We start from the raw sequence: 26,428 nt of genomic DNA on the forward strand, positions 1-26,428 counted from the left end.
TAAATAAACATTAAAAAAAATATATTTTTTTTAAAGACCAAAGTGAAAATGAGGAATTTTTATTTGAGAGATTGAGGGAATCTTTTCTATAGCCTATTAATCAGTTATAATAAGTGAAATGTCTGGTTTTTAAATACAAACTTTCATTCCTCTTGGTGATGCTTCTAAAACTTTTACCTTATTGCTCTACCAAGATCTTTGGGTTTCTTTATGAGTTTTGGTAATCTACAATCAGTTTATAGATGATAAATGATGTCCCAGAGCATTAGCGACCAGGTTCTCTTCCTAGAGGGGATATCTGTACCCCATACTTCTGCTTGGGGGAAAGAAAGCACTGTTGTGTATTTGATCTTTATTTTCTCTCAACAGGCTGAAATGGCTCTGCTCATGATGGACGAGGAGGAAGAGAGCAAGAAACACTTCAATTATAATAAGATTGTAGAGCACCAGAATCTAAGCAAAAAGAAGAAAAAACTGCTGATGAAAAAGAAGGAATTATTAGAGGATGACTTTGAGGTAACCAGGGACAAAAGTCATTAGCCTCTTAAAGGTGGTATTGAATTTAAAGTCAGCTCTGGAGATGATCACGGAGCACAACCAAAGTTAGCCTGAAATGTCTTAAGAAGGGCCCGTAGTAGAGCCAGAGCTACCATCTTTTAGTCCAGAACAGCCAGTTCATCCCAGGGTGGATCAAATCACTGTTTATTTAGTTGGGTACCAGGTGAAGTATTGGCTTGTCTTTTGGTAGCCCTATTGCACCAAAAATACATACCTTTTAATGTTAGAATCGCATGCAGTGTGATGCTCACAGTGGGAAAGATATGCATACTCAAGCTTGACTGAAAAATAACAGGTTCATGTCACATCATATCACTGTGTGCAATAGCCACTGCAATAGGCTATACTTTTTTCATTGCTATATCTCTTGTTTCTGTCACTCCCTCTTTTCCCTCTTTTTGCTAATAAGTACATATTCCTAATAGTCATACAGGCCTTATGTGTGGGTTTGATTGAGCCTGTACAAAAAATCTAGAAACAGCAGTCAGCAACTACTTAATGACTTCCAAGAGTAGGCCTTAAAACTCCATTGGACTGTCTGTGGGATACAGTTTTCTAATGAATCAATACAAAATGCTCACATTTGTATTTTATACAATCAACAACTCACTTCAAAATTTGGCCCCATTTTGGGCCTTCTGATTTATTAATTTATTTGTTTTTCTTTTGTATTTGCAGGTAAATGTTAAGGATGCACGGTTTCAGGCAATGTATACTTCCCACTTGTTCAATTTGGATCCTTCAGATCCTAATTTCAAGAAAACAAAAGCTATGGAAAAAATCCTTGAGGAGAAAGCCCGGCAGAGAGAACAGAAAGAACAAGAACTTACTCAGGCAATAAAGAAAAAAGAGAGTGAAATTCAAAAGGAATCACAAAAGAGGTCCATTGATCCTGCCTTGTCAATGTTGATTAAATCTGTAAAAAACAAAACAGAGCAGTTTCAAGCAAGAAAAAAACAAAAAGTCAAATAGCTGTTTGTTGTTTCTTTTTGGATTGAGAATGTGTTCTCCTAAAGTGTACTGAAGTGATGGAATATTTATTGGGAACAAAGCTTTCTTTCAAGAATATGAATAAAATCTTATTCTGACAGTTGTAAAATTTCTTCCCCTATACAACAGTTTGACTTAATTGTGGATGATTGACAGATTTGTTCTGTATGTTTCCACAGATTAATCATAATTAATTAAACTGAAATACAAGATTTATAAAATTTTTGTATTTTATGAAATTGAGTCATACTAGTAGAAAATTACTCTTGTCCTAATTTTTTAAAAGATTATTTACAATTCTATATAAAAATAGAGCAGTGCCCAGTTGTTAAGTCTGAATAAGAGTTAGGAACAATTTGAAAATATGTAGATGCAATATGTTAATTTCTCTGGAAAAGGAGGCAGATTTAGGTATCTATGTAAATTTATTTTTCTGGCCATAATGGATAGAAGCCAATAACTTCATTGTTTGTTCATGTTTATTATAGTTTGTTTATGAAATTAATTTGTAAATAAAAGTATAAAATATTTTTATTATTTTGCGTAGCACTGACTTCTTTACTTTTATATCTATATATAGCACCTTAAATAAACTCTCTGAAAAAATACCTGAAAAATTGACTAAGAGGACAACTCTACGAAGAGGCAGTTCCAGGTTTGCATTGCTCATAATTGTATTTGAAATGTTCGTGAGCTCTGCAATGATTTTTCTATTTGTAGTAACAGAAAATTCTGTCTGCCCTTCAGATTTTTGGAATGCTTAGAAGGGTAGATATGTTACTATAGAGTTTAAGGATTCTTAATTCATTTTAAAATTAAGTTAAAACACACCTGTAGGGCCTTAATACTCCTGGATCTCCTCTGGCCTAGGTTTTATAAACTATTAACCATTTAGAGAGGAGAATTAAATGTGCTATATAAATAAGATAAAAAACAAAATGGTCACTTAGAACAAATGATAAATACGGTAGCTCCTGAAAGGCAGTAGGAGTTTAGCCAGGATTGTGGTAAATAGTAAGCTTAACATTTTTCATATAAAAATTCAAGCCTGCTAATGTAGTATGTGTTTTTAAGAATAAAAGGATGGAAAATTCAGAGGAATATCAAGATGACAAGGGCATATAAACAGACTCTGAAAGGAGAAAGAAAAAAAGAGGACATTGCTCATTATAACAGAGAAAAAGGCAGAGAGTAGTGTGTGTGTGTGTGTGTGTGTGTGTGTATGTTTTCATAAAGCACTGCCATTGTTAGGTAATTCAGCCAAATAAAGCAGTGTTCCTATCGATGCTCTGTGAACTTCCCAGTATTTCACTCACTGAAAGACCATGAATCTTTTTTTTTTTTTTTTTTCCAACGTTTTTTATTTATTTTTGGGACAGAGAGAGACAGAGCATGAACGGGGGAGGGGCAGAGAGAGAGGGAGACACAGAATCGGAAACAGGCTCCAGGCTCCGAGCCATCAGCCCAGAGCCTGATGCGGGGCTCGAACTCACAGACCGCGAGATCGTGACCTGGCTGAAGTCGGACGCTTAACCGACTGCGCCACCCAGGCGCCCCAAGACCATGAATCTTAATATGTTTATGAATATAGTCTATAAACAGTTTTATAATTATTCGTTTCCTTTAAACTATTTAATCATAATGTAGGAATTACTCAGGGTTTGATTTTAAGATTCCTGTGAAACTTAGCCCTTTGGTGTTTGATTGGTTTGGTTTGGTTTGGTTTGTTTTTTTGTTTTTGTTTTAGAGTTCTATGTTTTTAAGTCACTGTTTTTAATTGTAAATCTCATATTACTAATCAGGCACATAATTGCTTACAACAAATAAGTTGAGCTTCTAAGTTATGCATAGCTCTGACTCCTTTTCTCAAAGAATTGATACTTTTTAGGTAGAAGAAAAAATGAAAATAGTACTATCAGGTACATTAAATAAACATTCCACACCAAGAATGTGAGGATATCAATAAATAATTGCTAGTAGTAAAACTCAGGGGAAAAGTGGACACTGTCAAAATTCCAACAATGTGAGAATAGTTCGGGTGACCTTTAAGGTCACATTTATTTTATTTGTTTATTGTTGGTATCCTTGATACCAAAACCAGACAAAGACAGTACAAAAACACTGACTGACATGGTTAGTATGTAGAAATGTGACTCCTGGAGGATCTGTCCCATGAATTTAGGCATAAAAGTCCTCAAAATTAGCAGATTGAATCCAACATTGTAAAAAGAATTATACACCATACCAATAAATGGCGTTTAATTTCAGGTACACAGAGCTGGTTGATTCAAATTCAATCAACATAATCCACTATATTCACAGACTAAAGAAAATAAAATCATATCAATTGATGAGATAAAGTATCTGATAAAATCTAACACCCATTCATGATCAATAATAGGTTTGGAATAGAGAGAAACTACCTAACTTGATAAAGAGTATCTTTATGAAAAAACTAAAATTAACGTACTGACTAGTGAAAGACTGTATGCTTTCCTAAGATTGAGAAGGAAGCAAGGCTGTTTTAACCCTGTCTCTGGAAGTTTTCTGCATTATGATGGCTTTGACCGCTGAAGCCTCACTGACCCTAGAGAAACTGCCCCACCCCATGCTAGCCAATTCCTGGAGATAGTAAATAACTTGCAGGCAAGCACGCTTTTCAAATGCAAACCAACCAATCCAGAGCCCATATCCCCAACCACCTCCTTTACTGGGCTTTCACACTCAGGGCTCTATCCCCCTACTCTATTAACCCTGTGTCCCGGAAGCAGACATACTAGGAACAGCCCATGTACCCTAGAGCCTACTGCAAATCCTAAACCTGCTTATCCCATCTTGCCTATCCCTCCCCAAAGAAACCACAAGGAAAGCTCTTGCCCATATCTTCCCCTGCCCTCTCTGCTTCCTGACCAAACCTAGTGTTTCTCTTTGTGGCCCCTTTCTGTGATATGCTATGCCCCCATTTTTGAAGGAATATGAGTATAAAAAACTTACATCATGACTGTCATTCCCATGTCTGCTTGTCTTATATCTGTATAAACATATCCCAGGTATCCTTAAAACAATGTCCACTCTCACTACTCATTCAAAAAACGAATAAAAAAGTAAAAAATACATAAAGATTGGACAGAAAGAAATATAACTGTCCCAATTTGCAGATGATACGATTGCCCTCATAGAAAATCCCAAGGAATCTACAAAAACAAAAACGGGCTCCTGGGTTCAACTCTTGGTTTCAGCTCACGTCATGATCTCACATGGTTTGTGAGATGGAGACCCACATCATAGCCTGCTTGGGATTCTCTCTCTTCCTCTCTCTGTTCCTCCCTCTGTCTCTCAAAATAAATAAATTTTTAAAAAAACCCTCAAACTAATGAGTTCAGCAAGATTATAGGATACAATGTCTTGCACACAAGAATTAATCACATTTCTGTATATGTACTAACAATGAAATATGAAAACTGAAATTAAAAACACAGTTGTTCTGGGGCACCTGGGTGACTCAGTTAAGTGTCCAACTTTGGCTCAGGTCATGGTCTTGCAGTTCGTGAGTTCGTCAGGCTCTCTGCGGACAGCGCAGAGCCTGGAGCCTGCTTTGGATTCTGTGTCTCCCTCTCTGTCTGCCCCTCCCTCACTCATGCTCTCTCTCTCTCTCTCTCTCTCTCTCTCTCTCTCCCCCCCTCCCTCTCTCTCTCTCTCTCTCTCTCTCAAAAATAAACATTAAAAAAAAATTTTAAACCACAGTTCCAAATAAAATAAAATACTTAGGTAAAAACTTACCAAAATGTGCGGAATTTGTATGCTGAAAATGACAAAATGCTGATGAAAGAAACCAAAGACAAATGAGATGAGAAGACTCAACATAGTAAATATGTCAATTTCCCCCCAAATGGATGTGCATATTTGAGGCAATTTTGTGGGGATATTTTTTTTTTCCTTTTTACTGAAGTATACTTGACATATAATATTACTTTAGTTTCAGGTCTACAACACAGTGATTTGACAAGCTTGTATGTTATGCTATGCTCACCACAAGTGAGATACCATCTGTCTCCATACAACGCTATTATGATGCCACTGACTGTATTTCCTATGCTGTATCATTTATTCCTGCAACTTATTCATTGCATAACTGGAGCCTGTATATCTCACTCTCCTTCACCAATTTTGCCCATCTCCCCACTTACCCTCTAGCAACTATCTGTTTGTTTTCCCAGTATTCATGGGTCTATTTCTGCTTTTTGTTTTTTTATTCATTTGTTTTTTAGATTCCACATATAAGTGAAATCATATGGTATTTGTCTCTCTCTGACTTATTTCAGTTAGATAATACTCTCTAGATCCATCTATGTTATTGCAAATGGCAAGATGTCATCCATTTTATGGCTGAGTAATGTTCCTGTGTGTGTGTATACATACATATAAATATATGTACATATATATAAATACTTATATATATGTACATATATATAAATACTTATATATATGTACATATATAAATATTTATTTATATACTTTATATATATAAATATATATATAATATATATATTTATATATATAAATACTTATATATATGTACATATATATAAATAGTTATATATATGTACATATATAAATATTTATACATATCAATATAAATATTTCGCATGTATTTATATATATACATGTATTTATACACACACACACCACATCTTTTTTTTTTTAATGTTTATTTATTTTTGAGACAGAGAGAGACAGAGCATGGACGGGGGAGGGTCAGAGAGAGGGAGACACAGAATCTGAAACAGGCTCCAGGCTCTGAGCTGTCAGCACAGAGCCCGACACGGGGCTCGAGTTCACGGACCGCGAGATCATGACCTGAGCCAAAGTCGGCCACTTAACCGACTGAGCCACCCAGGCGCCCCTACACATGCCACATCTTTATGCATTCATCTATCAGTGGTCTCTTGGGTTGCTTCCACATCTTGGCTATTATAAATGCTGCAATAAACATACGGATGCATCTTTCAAATCACTCTTTGTTTTCTTCAGCTGAATACCTCGTAGAGGAGTTACTGGATCTTATAGTATTTCTATTTTTATTTTTTTGAGGACCATCTGTGCTGTTTTCCACAGTGGCTGTACCAATTTACATTCCCACCAACAGTGCTTTAGATTTTTTTTTTTTACACATCTTCCCCAACACTTATTTCTTATCTTTTGATTATAGTCATTCTGACAAGTGTAAGGTGATATCTTATTATGGTTTTGATTTGCATTTCCCTGATGATTAGTGATGTTGAACATCTTTTCACCTGTCTGTTTGCCATTTGTGTATCTTCAGAAAAATGTTTAAGTCCTCTGCCCATTTTTTTTCTTTTTAAAAGTTTTTATTTAAATTCCAGTTAACATACAGTGTAATATAATATTAGTTTCAGATGTAGAATTTGGTGATTTATCATTTACATACAACACCCAGTGCTCATGACAACAAGTGCCCTCCTTAATACCCATCATCCATTTAACCCATCCCCCCACTAACCTCCCTTCTAGCAACCCTCAGTTTGTTCTCTATAGTTGAGCCTGTTTTATGGTTTGCCTCTCTGTGTGTGTGTGTGTGTGTGTGTGTGTGTATGTGTGTTTATCACCTATGGTTTTCTGTTTTCTTTCTCAAATTCCACATATGAGTGAAATCATATGGCATTTGTTTTTCTTTGACTTATTTCACTTAGAGTAATACTCTCTAGCTCCATCCATGTCACTGCAAATGGCTGTGTAATGTTCCATTGTTTATATATAACACATCTTCTTTATCCATTTATCAGTCGCTGGACATTTGGGATTTTTCCGTAATTTGACTATTGATAATGCTACTATAAACATGTTTCCCTTTGAATCACTTTTTTGAATCCTTTGGGTAAATACCTAGTAGTGCTATAGCTGGGTTATAGGGTAGTTCTATTTTTATTTTTTTGAGGAACCTGCATACTGTTTTCCAGAGTGGCTACATCAGTTTGCATTCCCACCAACAGTGCAGGAGATTTCCCCTTTCTCCACATCCTTGACAACATCTGTTGTTTCCTGTGTTGTTAATTTTAGCCATTCTGACAGGTATGAGGTGGTATCTCAGTGTAGTTTGGATTTGTAATTGCCTGATAATGAAAGATGTTGAGCATCTTTTCATGTGTCTGTTGGCCAGACATTCATGGTCTGAATGTCTTCTTTGGAAAAGTGTCTATTCCTGTCTTCTGCCCATTTTTAAACTGGATTGTTTGTTTTTTGGGTGTTGAGCTTTATAAGTTCTTTATTTTGGATGCTAACATTTTATCCGGTATGTCATTTGCAAATATCTTCTTCCATTCTGAAGGTTGCCTTTTAGTTTTGTTAATTGTTTCCTTGGCTGTGCAGAAGCTTTTTATCTTGATGAAGTCCCAATAGTTTATTTTTGCTTTTGTTTCCATTGCCTTAGGAGATGTATTTAGTAAGAAGTTGCTATGGCTGATATCAAAGAGGTTACTGCCTGTGTTCTCCTCTAGGATTTTGATGGTTTCCTCTTCACATTTAGGTCTGTCATCCATTTTGAGTTTATTTTGTATATGGTGTTAAGAAAGTGGTCCAGTTTTATTCTTTTGCATGTTGCCATCCAGTTTTTCCAGCACCATTTGTTGAAGAGACTGGCCTTTTCTTATTGGATATCCTTTCCTTCTTTGTGGAAGATTAGTTGACCATATATTTATGGGTCCATTTTTGGGTTTTCTATTCTATTCCATTGATCTCTGTGTCTATTTTTGTGCCAGTACCATACTGTCGTGATCACTACAGCTTTGTAATATAACTTAAAGTCTGGAATTGTGATGCCTCCAGATTTGTTTTGCTTTTTCAAGACTGCTTTGGCTATTTAGGGTCTTTTGTAACAAGTTTCATACAAATTTTAGGATTGTTTGTTATAGCTCTGTGAAAAATTCTAGTGGTATTTTGATAGGGATTGCATTAAATGCGTAGATGGCTTTAGGTAGTATAGACATTTTAACAATATTTATTCTTCCAACCTATGACCATGTACTGTTTTTCCATTTCTTTGTGTCATCTTCAACTTCTTTCATAAGTGTTTTATAGTTTTTCTAACATTTATTTGAGAGAAAGAGAGAGTGAGAGCGAGAGCGAGAGCAAGAGCGAGAGAGAGAGTGTGTGTGTGTGTGTGTGTGAGTGGAGGAGGGACAGAGAGAAAGGGAGAGACAGAAAATCCCAAGTAAGCTCCACATCATCAGCACAGAGCCTGTACTCTGACACAGGGCTTGATCTCACAATTTGTGAGATCATGACCTGAGCCGAAATCAAGTGTTGGACACTTAACCAAACTGAACCACCCAGACGCCCTTGGGTTTTATAGTTTTCAGAGTACAGATCTTTTCCTCTTTGGTTAGGTTTATTCCCAGGTATCTTACGGGTTTTGATGCAATTGTAAAAAGAGATTGACTCTTTGATTTTTTTTTCTGCTGCTTCATTATTGGTGTATAGAAATGCAACAAATTTCTGTACATTGATTTTATATCTTGGGACTTTACTGAACTAGTGTCTCAGTTCTAGCAGTTTTTTAGTGGAGTCCTGCAGGTTTTCTATGTAGAGTATCAATTCATCTGCAAGTAGTGAAAAGTTTGACTTCTTCCTTGCTGATTTGGATGCCTTTTATTTCTTTTTGTTGTCTGATTGCCAGGGCTAGACTTCCAGCACTATGTTAAATAACAGTGGTGACAGTGGTCATCCCTGTCTTCTCCCTAACTGTAGAGGAAAAGTTCTCAGTTTTTCCCTATTGAGGATGATATTAGCTGTGGGGTGTTTTTTTTTTTCCTATATGGCCTTTATTATGTTGAGATATATTCCATCTGCCCCTGCTTTGTTGAGGGTTTTTATCGAGAATAGATGCTGTACTTTGTCAAATGCTTTTTCTGCCTCTATTGAAAGAATCATATGGTTCTTATCCTTTCTTTTATTAATGTGGTGTATCACATTGGTTGATTTATGAATATTGAACCACTCTTTTGTGGTGAATGATTCTTTTAATGTACTATTGGATTCAATTTGCTAGTATTTTATTGAGAATTTTTGCATCCATGTTCATCAGGGATATTGGCCTATAGTTCTCTTTTTTAGTGGAGCTTTTGTCTGGTTTTGTAATCAAGGTAATGCTGTCCTCATAAAATGAGATTGAAAGTTGTTCCTCCATTTATATTTTTTGGAATAGTTTGAGAAGAGGAGATATTAACTCTTCTTTAAGTGTTTTGTAAAATTCCCCTATGAGGCCATCTGGCCCTAGACTTTTGTTTGTTGGGAGATTTTGGATTACTGATTCAATTTGTTTTTGCTGATTGTTGGTCTGTCAAAGTTTTCTATTTCTTCCTGTTTCAGTTTTGGTAGTTTATATGTTATGTTTCTAGGAATTTATCCATTTCTTCCAGATTGTCCAATTTTTTGGTATATAATTTTTCATAACATTCTCCTATAACTGTTTGTATTTCCGCAATGTTGGTTGTTATTTCTCCTCTCTCGTTTGTGATTTTATTTATTTGGATCCTTTCTCTTATATTTGTGATAAATTTGGCTAGGGGTATATTAATTTTATTAATTTTTTCAAAGAATCAGCTCCCAGTTTCACTGATCTGTTCTACTGTTTTCTTTTCTTTATCATTTATTTTTGCTCTAATCTGTATTATTTCTCTTCTTCTGTTGGCTTTAGGCTTCATTTGTTGTTCTTTTTCTAGCTCCTTTAGGTGTAAGACTAGGTTGCTTATTTGAGATTTTTATTGCTTCTTGAGGTACACCTGTCTTGCTATGTACATCTCTCTTATGGCTGCTTTTGCTGCATAACAAAGGTTTTGGACTGTTTTGTTTTTATTTTCATTCATTTCCATGTATTTTTAAAAATTTCTTCTTTAATTTTTTGGTTGACCCATTCATTCTTTGGTAGGATGTTCTTTAACCTCCATGTCTTTTTGGTCTTTCCAAATTGTTTATTGTGGTTGACTTCAAGTTTCATAGCATTGTGTTTGGAAAATGTACATGGTATTATCTCCATCTTTTTGTACTTGTTTTTTGCACTTGTTGAAGCCTGATTTGTGACCTGGTATGTGATTTATTCTAGAGAATGCCCCATGTGCACTTGAAAAGAATGTGTATTCTATTGCTTTAGGATGAAAAGTTCTGAATATATTTGTTAAGTCCATCTGGTCTAGTGTATCTTTCAAACCATTGTTTCCTTGTTGATTTTCTGTGTAGATGATCTATCCATTGATGTATGTCAGCTGTTACAGTCCCCTACTATTATTGTATTATTATCAATGAGTTCCTTTATGCTTGGTATTAGTTGTTTTATACATTTGGGTTATTTCAAGTTGGGAGCATAAATATTTACAATTGTTAGGTCTTCTTTTTGGATAAACCTCTTTATTATTATATAGTGCCCTGCTTCATCTCTTGTTACACTCTCTGGTTTAAAATCTAGTTTGTCTGACGTAAGTATTGCTATTCCAGCTTTCATCTGATGTCCATATGCATGATAAATATTTCTCTATCCCCTCACTTTCTATCTGCTTGTGTCTTTAGGTCTAAAATGAGTCTCTTGTAGACAGCATATAAATGGGTCTTGGGTTTTTTTTTAATCCATTCTGACACCCTATGTCTTTTTATTGGAGCATTTAGTCCATTTACATTCAGAGTCATTATTGATAGATATGAACTTGGTGCCATTTTATTACTTTTTTTGTCACTGTTGCTGGAGATTTTCTTTGTTCCTTTCTAGTCTTTGTTGCTTTTTGTGTTTCTCCTCCACTGAAAGGGTCCCCTTTAATATTTCTTTCAGGCTGTTCTAGTGGTCACAAACCCCTTTAATGTGTGTTTGTCTGGGAAACTCTTTATCTTTCCTTCTATTCTGAATAATAGCCTTGCTGGATAGAATATTTTTGGCTTCATATTTTTCCCATTCAGTACATTGAATATATCATGCCACCCCCTTCTGACCTGCCAAGTTTCTGTGGAGAGATGTGCTGCTAACCTTATTGGTCTTTGCTTATAAGTTAGGAACTTCTTTTGTCTTGCTGCCTTTAGGACTTTTTCTTTATATTTTGCAAATTTAACTACAATATGTCTTGGTGTTGGCCTGCATTTGTTGATTTTAATGGGAGTTCTCTGTGGCTCCTGGATTTGGATGCCTGTTTCCTTCCCCATATTAAGGAAGTTTTCAACTATAATTTCCTCAAATAAACCTTCTCCCTGCCCCCTTCTCTCTCTTCTTCTTCTGGGACTCCTATGATACAAATATCATTACAATTGATAGAGTCACTGAGTTCACTAAGTCTACTTTTGTGATCTAAGATTTTTATTTTCCTTTATTGTTCAGCTTCATTTCCCCCCATAATTCTATTTTCTATATCACTTATTCATTCCTCTCCATCTATCCTTGTGGTCTTTACAACCAGTTGGTTTTGAATCTCAGTTATTGCATTTTTCATTTCGGCCTGATATGTTTTTTACGTTTTTTTCTCTATAGTAAGGGTTTTCCTGATGTCTTCAATGCTTTTCTCAAACCCAGCTAGTATCCTTATAATTGTTGCTTTAAATTCTAGATCAAGCATATGCTTGTATCTGTTTTGATTAGACCCCTGGCCATGACCTTTTCTTGTTCTTTCTTTTGGGATGAATTCCTCAATCTTGACATTTTGTCTAAGTCTCTGTGTTCTCTGTGTTAGGAAAGACTTAATTTCCGGTTCCTGAGAGTAATGACTTTATGAAGAAGAGGTCATATAATGTCCAGGGACTGGTGCTTCAGGAAGTGACTCTGCATGCCCTCAGCTGCTATGTTATGGCTGCTCTATCCCTCAGGTCAGTCATCTGCAGAGTTTCTCCTTGCTTGTAGTGGGGAGTGTTTGGACCTTGGCCAGAGTGTAGCAAGTTTTAACTAGATATGCTCTGGTCCACTTGCTAAAAGAGAACTGATGCTATTTCCACTAGATATGAAGGTCTTGTAGAACTCTATGGCCCATGAATGTGGTGTGTGGGTTTGTGCTGGTCTTCTTGGAGAAGGGCCTGTTGCACTGGTCCTCAGGCACACTTGCAGGAGAAAAGCAACACCTGCACAGAGCAGAGGGGTGGGACTTGGTGTGAGCAGTTTAGGCTGCCAGTGTTAGCGTTGTGCTGTTTACTGAAGTTGGTTTATGCTGAGGGGCAGGGAAAGGAAATGGTGCCAGTCTTCTCTTTTTACCCTGGAGAGGGGAATCCATGCCTGCTGCTCTCAAGGAAACACTCTCAGAGAAGTGAACAACTTCCCCTTGTGCATCACAGGTGTTTTTCAGATCGGTGATTTCACATGATCTGTCTCTGGGTTGCTTGACCACCTAGAGCAGCACAGCACACCCTGGGCTCTACCCTAGCCAGGCTGTTGACTTTCAAAATTACAATTCAGGTACTTGGTTATGGCAGGAACATGCACTGGTCTTCTGAGAAAGGGTCTCACTGTGCTAGGACTGATGCAAGTTTCACCCAGAAGTGTAGTCATACCAGAACTCAGGGGCATGGGGTTTGGAGCCAACAGACAAAACAGCCCATGTCCCAGTTAGCTGCCCTCAGTAGGTGTCTCTGCACCTACACTGAGGGGCAGGGAAGGGAAATGGCTCCTGTTTTCTCTTTTGTCCCCAGAGAGGTGCTCCAAAGAAAACAGTCTTTCCCCTTACCGCTTAGGCGATCTTCAGATTGCACAGTCTGCCCCTGAGATTGTTTGCCTGCCTCCAAGAGTAGGGCAGTGTCTTCAGGTCTCTATCACAGCCAAGCCTGGGGACCTCTGAAACTCCAGGTCTTTGAGCTCTACTAGTGGCAAAAACACAAAATTCAGCCCCTCTCATTTTCCCAATGACTTTGAGGAAGTGTTCTCCTTGTGCTTATCCTTGTCTGCTTCATTCTCTCTCCCCTTTCTCTGCAACCAGGGCTCCCTACCCTCTGCAGCACCTGCTATCTAATCCATTTCTTCACACTTCCTATCTTCCTCAGAGTGGCCTCTTATCTCCCCTTAGTTGTGCAGTTTGTTTCATCAGTCCTCAGGTTGATTTCATGAGTATTTAGAATGATTTTATATTTATCTAGCTGTACTGGAGGAATCAGCCATGTTTAGGGTCCTCCTATACACCGCCATCTAGCTCCCCCTTCCCTCTACCCGTTTTTAATCAAATTATTTTTGTTGTTGTTGCTGCTGAGTTGTAGAAAGTTCTTTATGTATTTTGGATATTTGCCTTTTATCAGATATATCATTTGCAAATATCTTCTCTCATTCAGTAGGTTGCTTTTTCATTTTGTTGACTTTTTTCCTTCACTGTGCAAAATAATACAATTTCTACCAAATCCCAGCAAAGTTTTCTATAAGCACATTCAAGTTTATTCTAAAATTTAGAATGAAAGGTACAGGCCCTGGAATAGTTAAAATAATCTTAACAAAGAACAAAGTGGGAGGAACCACTCTACCTTATATTAAGGCTTACTATATAGCTACTATATCAAGACAATGTAGTATTGGCAGAGAGACAAACACATAAGTTAGTGGAACAGAATAGAGAATGTAGCAATTGACCAACACAAATATGCTCAGCTGATTTTTGACATACGTACAAAAGTAGCTCAGTGGAGGAAATATACCCAGAAAAAAAGTGGATAAATCATCAAAAATTTTTTTGCTCTGTGAAAAAAGCTCTTAAAGGATAGAAAGATAAGCTACAAACCACAAGGAGATATTTGTCAACTACATATCCAACAAAGGGTTGAAACCTAGAATATAAAATAATTCTCAAAACTCTACAGCTTAAAGGAAATTCGTAAAACAGGCAAAGGACAGGAGCAGACATTTCTCTGAAGAGAACGTACAGATGGTAAATAAGCATGTGAAAAGATACTCAACTTCATTAGCCATTAGGGGACTACAAATTAAAACCAGAATGAGATATCACTACATATCAGAATATGTAAAATAAAAAATAGTGACACCAAATGCTGGCAAGAATGCAGGGAGATCGTTAAATAGGTCAGACCAGGAGAAAGTTATGCATGCTCCCCAAAGAACTTTATGAGACTATGAGTGAGACCAATGGTTGTTCCCCAATATTTGTTCTCTCCATCTTCTATGGTAATAGAATCCTTTAGTTAAGCATAAAGCTTTGCATAATAAAACCATTTACCCATACTCCTTTGCAGCCTGGTATGGAAGAAAATTACAGTTTGTAGGGACCTTCTTTGAAATCATCAGACTAGTAAATTTTACCTCTTGCTTTCTTCTGTCTTTCACTCTACTGCCTGGAATGCAGAGGTAATGGCTAAAGTTGTTTTGGATCCTCAGTACAAAAGCCACACTCCAGGTATTGTAAGTGTTATATGATGACAAATGGTGAGCATAGCATAACATATAGACTTGTCAAATCACTAAGTTATACGCCTGAAACTAATGTAACATTGTGCATCAAATATACTTCAATTTAAAAAAAAAAAGCCACACCTTTGTAGCAACGTGGATGGAACTGGAGAGTGTGATGCTAAGTGAAATAAGCCATACAGAGAAAGACAGATACCATATGTTTTCACTCTTATGTGGATCCTGAGAAACTTAACAGAAACCCATGGAGGAGGGGAAGGGAAAAAAAAAAAAAAAAAAAGAGGTTAGAGTGGGAGAGAGCCAAAGCATAAGAGACTCTTAAAAACTGAGAACAAACTGAGGGTTGATGGGGGGGTGGGAGGGAGGAGAGGGTGGGTGATGGGTATTGAGGAGAGCACCTTTTGGGATGAGCACTGGGTGTTGTATGGAAACCAATTTGACAATAAATTTCATATATTGAAAAAAATAAAAAAAATAAAAAAATAAAAGTCACATTCCGTTATCTAGCCATAATGTATGGTAAGCTAGAAAGAGCCAAGATCCCTGAGAAATTTGTGGAGCATAGCCACCATAACATCCATGGGCTGTTTTTTCAAGACATCTATGTGACAGAAAATAAAATACTACCTTGTTCAAGCCACTATTTTCTCAGTTCTCTGTTACTTCCTGTTCCACCTGTATCCTAACTAATGCAAAGACAAATATAATGGTATAGGGCCATAGTCTTTATGGACTATTTTGCCCTGGTTTGAGACTATTGCAGACTATTTCTCCATATTCTTTTTTTTTAATTTTAATTTTTTAAATTTGCATCCAAATTAGCATATAGTGCAACAGTGATTTCAGGAGTAGGTTGGTTCCTTAGTGCCGCTTACCCATTTAGCCCATCCCCCCTCCCACACCACCTCCAGTAACCCTCACTTTGTTCTCCATATTTATGAGTCTCTTCTGTTTTGTCCCCCTCCCTGTTTTTATCTTATTTTTGTTTCCCCTCCCTATGTCCATCTGTTTTGTCTCTTAAAGTTCTCATATGAGTGAAGTCATATGATTTTTGTCTTTCTCTAAGTTCACTTAGCATAATACCCTCCAGTTCCATCCACGTAGTTGCAAATGGCAAGACTTCATTCTTTTTGATTGCTGAGTAATACTCCATTGTATATATATACCACATCTTCTTTATCCATTCATCCATCGATGGCCATTTGGGCTCTTTCCATACTTTGGCTATTGTTGATAGTGCCGCTATAAGCATGGGGGTGCATGTGTCCCTTCGAAACAGCACACCTGTATGCCTTGGATAAATGCCTAGTAGTGCAATTGCTCAGTCGTAGGGTCGTTCTATTTTTAGTTTTTTGAGGAACCTCCATACTGTTTTCCAGAGTGGCTGCACCAGCTTGCATTCCCATCTCCATATTCTTTTTTTTTTAATTTTTAAACATTTATTTAATTTTGAGACAGAAAGAGACAGAGCATGAACGAGGGAGGGTCAGAGAGAGGGAGACACAGAATCTGAAACAGGCTCCAGGCTCTGAGCTGTCAGCACAGATCCCCACGCGGGGCTCGAACTCACGGACTGCGAGATCATGACCTGAGCCGAAGTCGGATGCTTAACTGACTGAGCCACCCAGGCGCCCCCCATCTCCATATTCTTAAAGAAACTCTTGGCAGTACATTATGGTCAAAGTGCTTGCAACTTGAAAGTGCCAAAATAAGATACTCAGTAATGTAAGTTTCCCAGGTTTCTGGAAATGGACATGAGTCAAGAGAAATGAGGCAAATCCCCTTCGAAGGCAACTGGGACCTTTTGTCCTACAAGCCCCACTGACATTGGAGTTACAAACTCTATATTCAGCATCTCTGGGTTCACATTATCACTTTCTTGAAAAGTTTATGAAGGAGCAGTTGCCAACAGCAAGCAGAACCAGGCCCATGGGAAAATGAAAAAGCATGAATGAGAGTCAGTGCTCAGCCTTAAATATGGTTGCCCAAACTTTGCCAAAATGTGGAGGTGAAAACTCCATACTGTAGGAGAGTGCCAAAGCAAATAGACTAACAAATTATATTGTGTTAGGGAAAGCTGTGAGAAATGCTAGCTTTTGGGGTTATGAGCTGTTTTCACGAATTTTTTTAAAATTAAAATTGAGTCATAATCCTTTATCACTGTACATGCTTATGTCTTGAGTAGCCTGTCATGAGTTTTTAAACTCTTTTACTAAAATCTGAAATTAGTTAGTAGTGCCTTTTCTCTTAGACCAGTAAGAAGTAATAATCTCTATCATATTTCAAATAGTTCTTCTGGATGAGAGAGGCAAGAAATGGCCAATAAAGCATATTAAAAATATTTAATTTGGGGGGGAAATTATTGAACTAAAACTAAGAATTAGGAAAGACCTTTAAGTTAGTAGTGGAACAACTGTAAAAGAATAAGTTTAATCTATAAACTGACAGTAGCTCATTATTTGATGAAAGAAAAATTTTGAAAACAACTATTTGAGTACCTATCTTCTTCCATTTGGGTCTGCTACCTGAACTTGTTCGAGGACAACCTTAGGATTCCTTTGGAGAGCCCAAGCAATATCAGAAACCATCCAGTAATTGTTGTGTTCCTTCAGATTTCTTTGCATTCAAGTGACCCTCTATTGCCCTATCCATTCCATTCCCCTATGCCTCAGGAATGTTGCATGTAACAGAAACCAACTCAAGCTAGCTTAAGCAACAATTTTAAAAGACTGAGAGTGGATTTTATTATAAGGGTCCTGTGGGATCTCATAGCACAGAATCCAAAGGCAAATCTCAGGAAGAGACTGGGAGCAGGAACCAGAATGTCCTCAGAAACTCTCTTTTGTTCATCCCTGTTTTCTTCAATTCATCTTATTTTGCTCATATTACTGCCTATACACCTCTCTCTTTAGCCCATTGGGAAGTGGAATAAGATGACCACATCAGGGTTTCCATGTTTTAAGTTACAGGCTCATATTTTATGTTACTGAAAAAAAAGTTTTTTGTCTTCTTTTTTTTTTTTTTTTTTTTTTTTTTGAGAGAGGGTGCAGGTGAGTGAGGGGCAGAAAGGGGTGGGGGGAGAAAGAGAGAAGCAGGGCTCACCTGAAGTGGGGCTTGTGTTTTACCTGAAGTGGGGCTCAAGTTCACCCAATGAAGGACTGGAACTTCCAAACCGTGAGATGATGTCCTGAGCTGAAGTCAGATGCTTTAGTGACTGAGCTACACAGGTGCCCTAAAGGTTTTTGTCTTCTGTTTAAGATTCAGAAATGAATTTAAAATTTTTCATCACAGCACCATTAAAATGAAGATAAATTAAACTTTTATATGATTGCATACAGTGTAATATTAAAAACAGCTTAGGAAGGGCACATGTGTGGCTCAGTCAGTTAAGCATCCCACTGTCGATTTTGACTCAGGCTATGATTTCATCGTTTGTGAGTTTGAGCCCTGCATTGGGCTCTGTGCTGACAGTGTGTAGCCCTCTTGGATTCTCTCTCTCCCTCTCTCACTTTCCCTCTCTCTCTCTGTCCCTCCCCATCTCATACTCTCTCAAAATGAATAAACATTTTTAAAAAAACAGCTTAGGAAATTTACTTTTGAATCTTATATACCAACCAATACAATTTAAAAAACAATTTTTACACTATTATTTTATGATTTATATAATAATCTAAAAGATGTTCCAAGCATTTAAACAGCTAAACAACAAAGGAACCTTAATTTCTACAAAGAGAAAAATAAATTATTAAACTGGCAATATATTAGTATTGGCAAGAGAAGAAATTTTGTCTTTTCTAGGTGGTCAATGACTTTGATATTCAAAATCTGGGGAAATGTGGTGCACTTTGATGGCTCAGTTGACTCTTGGTTTGGGCTCAGGTCATGATCTCAAGATGTGGGATCAAGCCCTGCATCAGGCCATGCTGACAGTACGAAGCCTGCTTGGGATGTCTTCTGTTCCTCTCTCTGTCCCTCTCCTGCTCCTGTGTTCTCTTTCTCCCTCTCAAAACAAATAAATAGGCTTTAAAAAAAAACCTGGGAAAATGTATTCACTTGGAAACTTCCTTTCTTTATCCTTTGTCTTGATGACAATCAATAAAGTTCTTAATGGATATCTAACATTTTTAAAGGAGGAACTCCTATATCTGATCTTATTTTTTGCCTGAGCTAAGAGGAATTTTGACATCCCACTTCACCAATGTACACACATAAGCTGTGTATGATAGACTGTAAGTATGCAGGAGAAACTGGTAACAGAGATTGCCTCTGAAAACCAGGGGAAAGGGGAGACTTATTTTTCCCTAAATACCTTTTTAGATGGCTTTGTTTTACTGTATGCTACTTTAAAACTTCATTAAATAATCCAATCTCTAATAAAGAGACGTGATGATTCTGAACTGGACCTTTTTGCTATAAAGGACATTACTGAGACTGTGATAGAACTGGGGTGGCCTGAGGATTAACTGGTGGCTAGATATCAGTGTGGATTTTCAGATTTTGATGGTTTAATTTTTGTCATATAAAAGAATGTCTTTGAGGGAAATAAACACTAAACGGTTTAAGGGTGATGAGGTATCGTGTCGGCGGCTTACTCTCATATGATTTAGGGACAAACAAACGTCTTTGTACTGTATTACAACTTTTCTGTAAATCTGAATTTGTTTCAAAGAAGAAAATTTTTTCCCTCTTTAAATAATTTAACCTCCAAATTTCCAGAGAAACAATGTGACTGGCCAAAGTTAAGGGCACGCTTGTGTCCCCTGCCTGTGTCCCCTGCTCATCCATCAGCTGTGGTCAGTGGGAGCCATGAGACAGTTCTCTCAACAGTTTCTACAACGGCATTGGAGAAGTGATCCAGTAGATGTCCCCTCCACCGACAGTGGCTTTATGCTATTGGATTTTTTGGTAACCCATAAATATTTATGAATTAATCTTGTTAGTTCTCTTTTTTCCTCTTTGTGGAAGAAGGGAGAGGCAGTGGACTAGGCATATGAAAGGCAACAAGAATCTGAGATGCCTCAGAGAAGTGCCCAATGTGGAACTACAGGCTGTAGACACACTGTAACGACCCCTGCTTTCCTGGTGAAAATCCCATCCATGACTGAAGACAATGTCTTAAATTTTTGTTTTGTTTTATTTTATATTTGAGAGAGAAAGAGAGAGAGCATGAGCAGGGGAGAGGCCGAGAGATGGAGACAGAATCTGAAGCAGGCTCCAGGCTCTGGGCTATCAGCCCAGAGCCTGACACGGGGCTCAGACTCTAGAACTGCGAGATCATGACCCAAGCTGAAGTCAGACCCTTAACCAACTGAGCCACCCAAGCGCACGTGAAGACAATGTCTTATCATGATGCGTTATCATAGTCTCTGCCTGGACAAGAACTAACATTGACAGTGGACCGTTTTAGTGTACTACAAAAATGCGAAAGTCATAAATGTTTCTTCATCAATTCATAGTACTTAGTTATGTATAGGTTGCACTTTACTCTGCCACTCCATTTCCCCTTGAGTTTTCTTGGAGGGTTCCCTTCGTATGTCCCTTAGAGCATTGGAAACCACTGCACCACAGGGACCTTCCTGCTTTGGCTTTTCTGGGGAAACTTTTCAGCCATTATCTTCACTTGCCACGTTTCATCACTATTAAAATACATTTAAAATTATTTGAGGAGAGCCTGGGTGGCTCAGTTGGTTAGGTGTCTGACTTCGGCTCAGGTCATGATCTCACAGCTTGTGACTGAGCTGTCAGCACAGAGCCTGGAGCCTGCTTCAGATTCTGTCTCCATCTCTCTCTGCCCCTCCCCCACTCATGCTCTGACTCTGTCTCTATCTCTCTCTCTCTCTCTCTCGAAATTAAATAAACATTAAAAAATTTTTAATAACATTACTTGATATAATCAAGTGTGGCCATTTAACACTACACAAAAATTTCTTTCATGAAATGGAAAGTTCCAAATTTGTTCTGAAGTGTCTCCTTCCCCTAAATTATGATCAACTGTAGGAGTTTTTCAGTCTCTAGCATCTACTATATATGTTCTCTTCACTCACAAAGAAACAGGAAAAAAGGAAAGGTAATGGGCACTTTTGTGCCATTCTCACAACTGTCTTTACCTTTCACAGGTCACCAGAGTAGTAGTTCTGGTCACCTTATTTCTGGCCCTTCCATTTTTTGGGCACATGGCAGGGATCTTCCCCATACCTTGTGAAGTTATATGTGGCCGTTGACCTTTTTTGGTCAATGAAATATAAGTGGAAGAGATGTGTGTCACTCCCATACAGAAATGTTAACAACTAATACAGAATGTATTACATGCTCCTCCCCCTTCCCAGCACCACTCTGATAGCCATATCAACAGCCAACCCCTATTGTTCATGTAGCATGAGTAAAAAACAAACCTTGCTTTAAGCCACTGAGACTGAAGTTGTTTGTTTCTGCAAATAACCTCACCCATCCTGCCAGATAGAGATACCTCACTCCCCCAGCCTCTGCTATTCTGAGTTCAGTTTCCTTCCTCACCCTCAAATTCCCTATGTATCTACAAAGGAAGCCTCTCCCTTCTCTGAGAACTTGATCAATGTTAAAAATTGCATAGTATTTATTATTGTTTATAAAAATGTGTTTTTCTTATGATGGCCTACTTATGAGATATCTACCAGTATCACATCATATTACATCCCTCCTATTGGGACAATTTGGTAGACCAACCCAAATGATTTTTCTTTCCTTCTTTCTTTCTTTCTTTCTTTCTTTCTTTCTTTCTTTCTTCTTCCTTTTTCTCTTTCTTTCTTTCTTTCCCCTCTTTCTCTTTCTTTCTTTGAAGCAAAAAGACATGTGTGCTTAGTAAAACCTAATGAAAATGAAAAGATGTTCCTCTTTGTTGTTTTTTGATTAAACCTCACTAAAGCTATGTTGTGTCTAGAGTCAATAATGCAATGCAACTCAGGGAAGCAGTGTGACCAGAGGTGCTTGGAAAAGCAGAGGCAATTCGAAAAAAAAAAAAAAATCCCAAACTTCAAAGCTGTTGTATGACAATAGACAGCTCTCATGATCTGCACAGTGTGTAGGGGCCTAGAACAGCCCTTCTTGTCCTAAGCCCAGGGCGATTATTAGGAGTGATTACTGGATGTGTAAGTCAGGACATGCAGGGATATAAGATTACAGGTTGAAACCACAAGAGCTTTTGATTTTTTAAGTAATTTAAAGAGATGAGACAAACAGATGAACAGCCCCACGTGATTTCTATTACTCTTGCCTTCTAAAACTAAATGCAATGTTTCCAATTAGTTGTGACAGTTGGCTTTTGTATCCTTTTTATATATTTGGGGATTCCAAAACTAACCTCACTAAGCAACACTAACACGTATTTTAAATAACCAAGGTGGCCAAAGAACAAAATGACTGGGTATGGTGAGTTCTCTTTGGACTGTGTCTTGGAAGTCTGTTTCAAGACTTAAACCATAGCACACATTCATTGGTATGTTTGGTCAAGAGGGACAAATGGACAGGGTAGATGAAAAATGAAATAGCTTATCAGCTGCTGATTCTAAAGATAGAACTGGAGAGGGGGAGAGGGAGATGGTCATTGAATCTTAGGGTGAGCATAAAGTAAGAGACAGATTTACCACTCACTTCTTGTATTAGGGTCCCAGTAAGAAAAGGAATTCATCTCAGATGGTTCGAATGAGGGGACTGTAATGCAAGGACTACTCACCAGGGAATAATCAAGGAGTGAGAAAGGACTCAGAGCAAAGCAACCATGGGGAGTTACTTCTCTATTCTGGGAGGGTCATGGAGAGGAAATGCACTCACAAGAGCTCAGGGGAGATGGAATCATGAGAAGGAACTTCCTGGTGAAATTGCTGATATGGAGGCAAGCCTCCTTCTAATATTTGTGGGACCTAAGCAGTCATATACAGGTAAATGTTTAACAATCAGCTGTCTGGAAACAAAAAAATAGCCCCGATTTGTTGTGTTTGCTGATTTCCATAGTATAAATACTCTTACCATGACAATTTCTTTTTTTTTTTTTTTTAATTTTTTTTTTCAACATTTTTTATTTATTTTTGGGACAGAGAGAGACAGAGCATGAACGGGGGAGGGGCAGAGAGAGAGGGAGACACAGAATCGGAAGCAGGCTCCAGGCTCCGGGCCATCAGCCCAGAGCCTGACGCGGGGCTCGAACTCACGGACCGCAAGATCGTGACCTGGCTGAAGTCGGACGCTTAACCGACTGCGCCACCCAGGCGCCCCTTACCATGACAATTTCAGGCTACCAGACTGATGTGACTAAATACGGAGTTGAGGGGCGCCTGGGTGTCTCAGTCAGTTAAGCGTCTGATGTCAGCTCAAGTCATGATCTCATGGCTCATGAGTTTGAGCCCCGCGTCGGGCTATATGCTGACAGCCCAGAGCCTGGAGCCTGCTTTGGATTCTGTGTCCCTCTCTCACTCTGCCCCTCCCCCGCTCATGCACGCTCTCTCTCTCTCTCTCTCTCTCTTTCAAGAATAAATAAACATTAAAAAATTTAAACATGGAGTTGAGAGGAGATGCATGGAATTGGTTATGGAGATCTGGTATGAGCTGACTCTAGCACACCACTGGACTGGAGGAAGTGTGCAAATGGAGACCCACATATCATGCATTTAAATATTTAAATGTTACAAAGCAAGACTGCATACTGTATGTGTTCTGTTCTCCTACCTTGATAATCATAGCAAATATGGTGCTTTACCCAGATCCCTTATATTAGAATTCTTCAGAAAAACAGAACGAATAGGATGTGTGCGTGTGTGTGTGTGTGTGTGTGTACAGAGATTTATTTTAAGGAATTGAGTCATGTGATTATGGAGGTTAGAAAGTCCAAATTCTGGAGGGTGAGCTTTCAGGCTAGAGGCTCAGAGAAGAGCCAATGTTACAATTCAAATCTGAATGCTGTTTGCTGGCAAAATTCCCTCTTGCCTGGTCAGTCTATTTTGTTCTATTCAGGACAATTAATTGAATGAGGCCCACCCTCATGCTTATGGAAGGCAATCTGCTTTACTCAAAGTCCACTGATTAAAATGCTAACCTCATCCTAAAACACCATCACAGAATCATCCAGAAGAATGCTTGAACAGATATTTGGGCACTTGGCCCAGCCAAGCTGAGACTTAAAATTAACCATCACATCCTTCCTTAAGATGAAGATACTTGTGGGGCACCTGGGTGGCTCAGTCTGTTAAATGTCCAACTCCTGATTTTGGCTCGTCATGATCTCATGGTTTGTGAGTTCAAGCCCCGTGTCAGGCCATGTGCTGACAGAGCAGAGTCTGCTTCGGATTCTCTCTCTCCCTCCCTCTCTGCCCATCCCTACCTCTCTCAAAATAAATAAATAAACATTTAAAAATTGTTTTTAAAAAGATGAAGGCATTTGTTCCTCAGGTGCTGGGAGGTCACAGCTGAACCCCTCCTCTCCAAGCACTGCTCTCTCCTTAAGGGAGCTTCCTTTTCCAAGATCACACCTTGCCCTCCCTGCCCAGGACATGTCAAGGTATAAAGACCAGCCTCTTTTGCTTCAAGGTGGAATAACACTAAAGGGCTGTCCCTGATACTGAGCTCCTCATGGGATCAGCTGAGGTATGTGCTATGATTGCATCATCCTAGGCCTATTTCTCTTTGTGCTAGCCTTACTTCCCCCTACACTTGTCATCTGACGGTATTCTCAGTAAGTCTCCTGCACACAAATCTCCATTTCAGAGTCTGATACACCTGGCCACAGGGGTCAGCAAATTATAACCTGTAGGCCAAATGGAGCCCACTGCCTGTTTTTGTAAGTTTTGTTAGAACACAGCTATGACCAGTCATACGTATGGTCTATGGCTGCTTTCACCCACTCAGCTGAAAATCAAGAAGTTGCAACAGGGGTGCCTGGGTGGCTCAGTTGGTTGAGCGTCTGACTTTGGCTCAGGTCATGATCTCGCAGTTCATGAGTTCGAGCCCCACGTTGGGCTCTGTGCTGACAGCTCAGAGCCTGGAGCCTGCTTCAGATTCTGTGTCTCCTCCTCTCTCTGCCCCTCCCATGCTCATGCTCTATCTCTTTCTGTCTCTCAATAATAAATAAACTTTAAGAAAAAAAATTAAAAAAAAAAGAAAAAGTTGCAACAGGAAATGTCTGGTCCACAATGCCTCAAATAACTATCTGACTCTTAACAAAAAAAGTGTCTGTGGGGTGCGTGGGTGGCTTAGTCAGTTAAGCATCTGACTTTGGCTCCAGTCATGATCTCACAGTTCATGAGTTTGAACCCCATGTCGGGTTCTGTGCTGACAGCTAAGAGCCTGGAGCTTGCTTTGGATTCTGTGTCTCCCTCTCTCTCTGCCCCTCCTCCACTTATGCTCTGTTTCTCTCTCTCTCAAAAATAAATAAACATTAAAAAAATTTTTTTAATAAAAATAATAAAAAACAAAAAACAAAAAAAAAGTTTGCAAATCCTTGCCCCCACACAACAAATATACTTTTATTACCACAAAATTGAAAAGTATGTGTAAATCTGAGGCTTTTGTATAGTTGAAAGTGAACAAAATATTAAAGACAACTAAATTAAATTGTTATTTCATATGATTGGCCTTGTGTTAAGGCCAGCAAGATTTGGATGAATAATAAAATAAAGATATAATAAATGTATAAATTTATTCCATTCATATATTCCACAAAATTAATTTTTGTCTTAATTTTAATAAAAGCACTATGTTTATAATGTAAATTCCACATAACTTTTGTTGATCGTAAAAATTGGAGAACTAAAAATAAAACATAATTGTACTTGAAGTGTTCACCATTTCAGTAAATTTTCATAAAACTTGCAAAGTAAATATAAATTTTAAATTATTTTTCATGTTTTGCTTCAAAAGTTTTTTGTTTTAGAATATTCAAAATTTATTAAGTTTTTAAAAATGCTTTATTTATTTTTGAGAGAGAGAGAGCACAAGTCGGGTAGGGGCAGAGACAGAGGGGAACAGAGGATCTAAAACAGACTCCATGCTGGCAGCAGACAGCTTGATGAGGGGTTTGAATTCACGAACCAGGAGATCATGACCTGAGCCAAAGTCGAATGCATAACCAACTGAGCCACTCAGGCACCCCTATTAAGTTTTTAAAAATGAGCAAATTATTAATTAGTTTCAAAGTTAAATAAAAAATATGTGAAAGGCAATTTTGTATTTATTTTTTTAATTTAATAAAACCTCAAAATATTTTTAAAATATAAATCTGTTCACAGTTGTAGCATTTGATGTCTATCCAGTTGCCAAATGTAAAGAATTGGTATCATGCTAAGTTCAGGTGACATCTAGACTGCATATACACAACATATAATATTCCTTAGCTACCACGCATAACTGTTGTAAATACTATACTAAATTGTGAGGACTTCTAGAGCAAGAATTGGAACATCCAAAGAGCAACAAGAAAATGGATACCAAGCACTATTAGAAATCAATACTGCATTCTTCAAAAACTGTATCCCT

General features: G+C 38.0%; 1 protein-coding gene across 2 annotated transcripts in view; it reads left to right on the top strand.

Annotated features, from left to right (window-relative positions):
* The window catches only part of ESF1 (ESF1 nucleolar pre-rRNA processing protein), a 63,749-nt gene extending 61,655 nt beyond the window's left edge, over positions 1 to 2,094 (top strand). For both annotated transcript variants that reach the window (XM_078444278.2, XM_078444279.2), the window contains exons 13-14: positions 370 to 516; positions 1,237 to 2,094. In XM_078444278.2, coding sequence (XP_078300404.2) covers positions 370 to 516; positions 1,237 to 1,530 — 441 coding nt within the window. In that variant the 3' untranslated portion in view covers positions 1,531 to 2,094. The remainder of the gene's footprint in view (positions 1 to 369; positions 517 to 1,236) is intronic.
* The last annotated feature ends 24,334 nt before the right edge of the window (positions 2,095 to 26,428 follow it).

The sequence above is a fragment of the Panthera onca genome, chromosome A3 (assembly GCF_046562875.1).
Source record: "Panthera onca isolate mPanOnc1 chromosome A3, mPanOnc1 haplotype 2, whole genome shotgun sequence".
NCBI classification, from domain to species: domain Eukaryota; kingdom Metazoa; phylum Chordata; class Mammalia; order Carnivora; family Felidae; genus Panthera; species Panthera onca.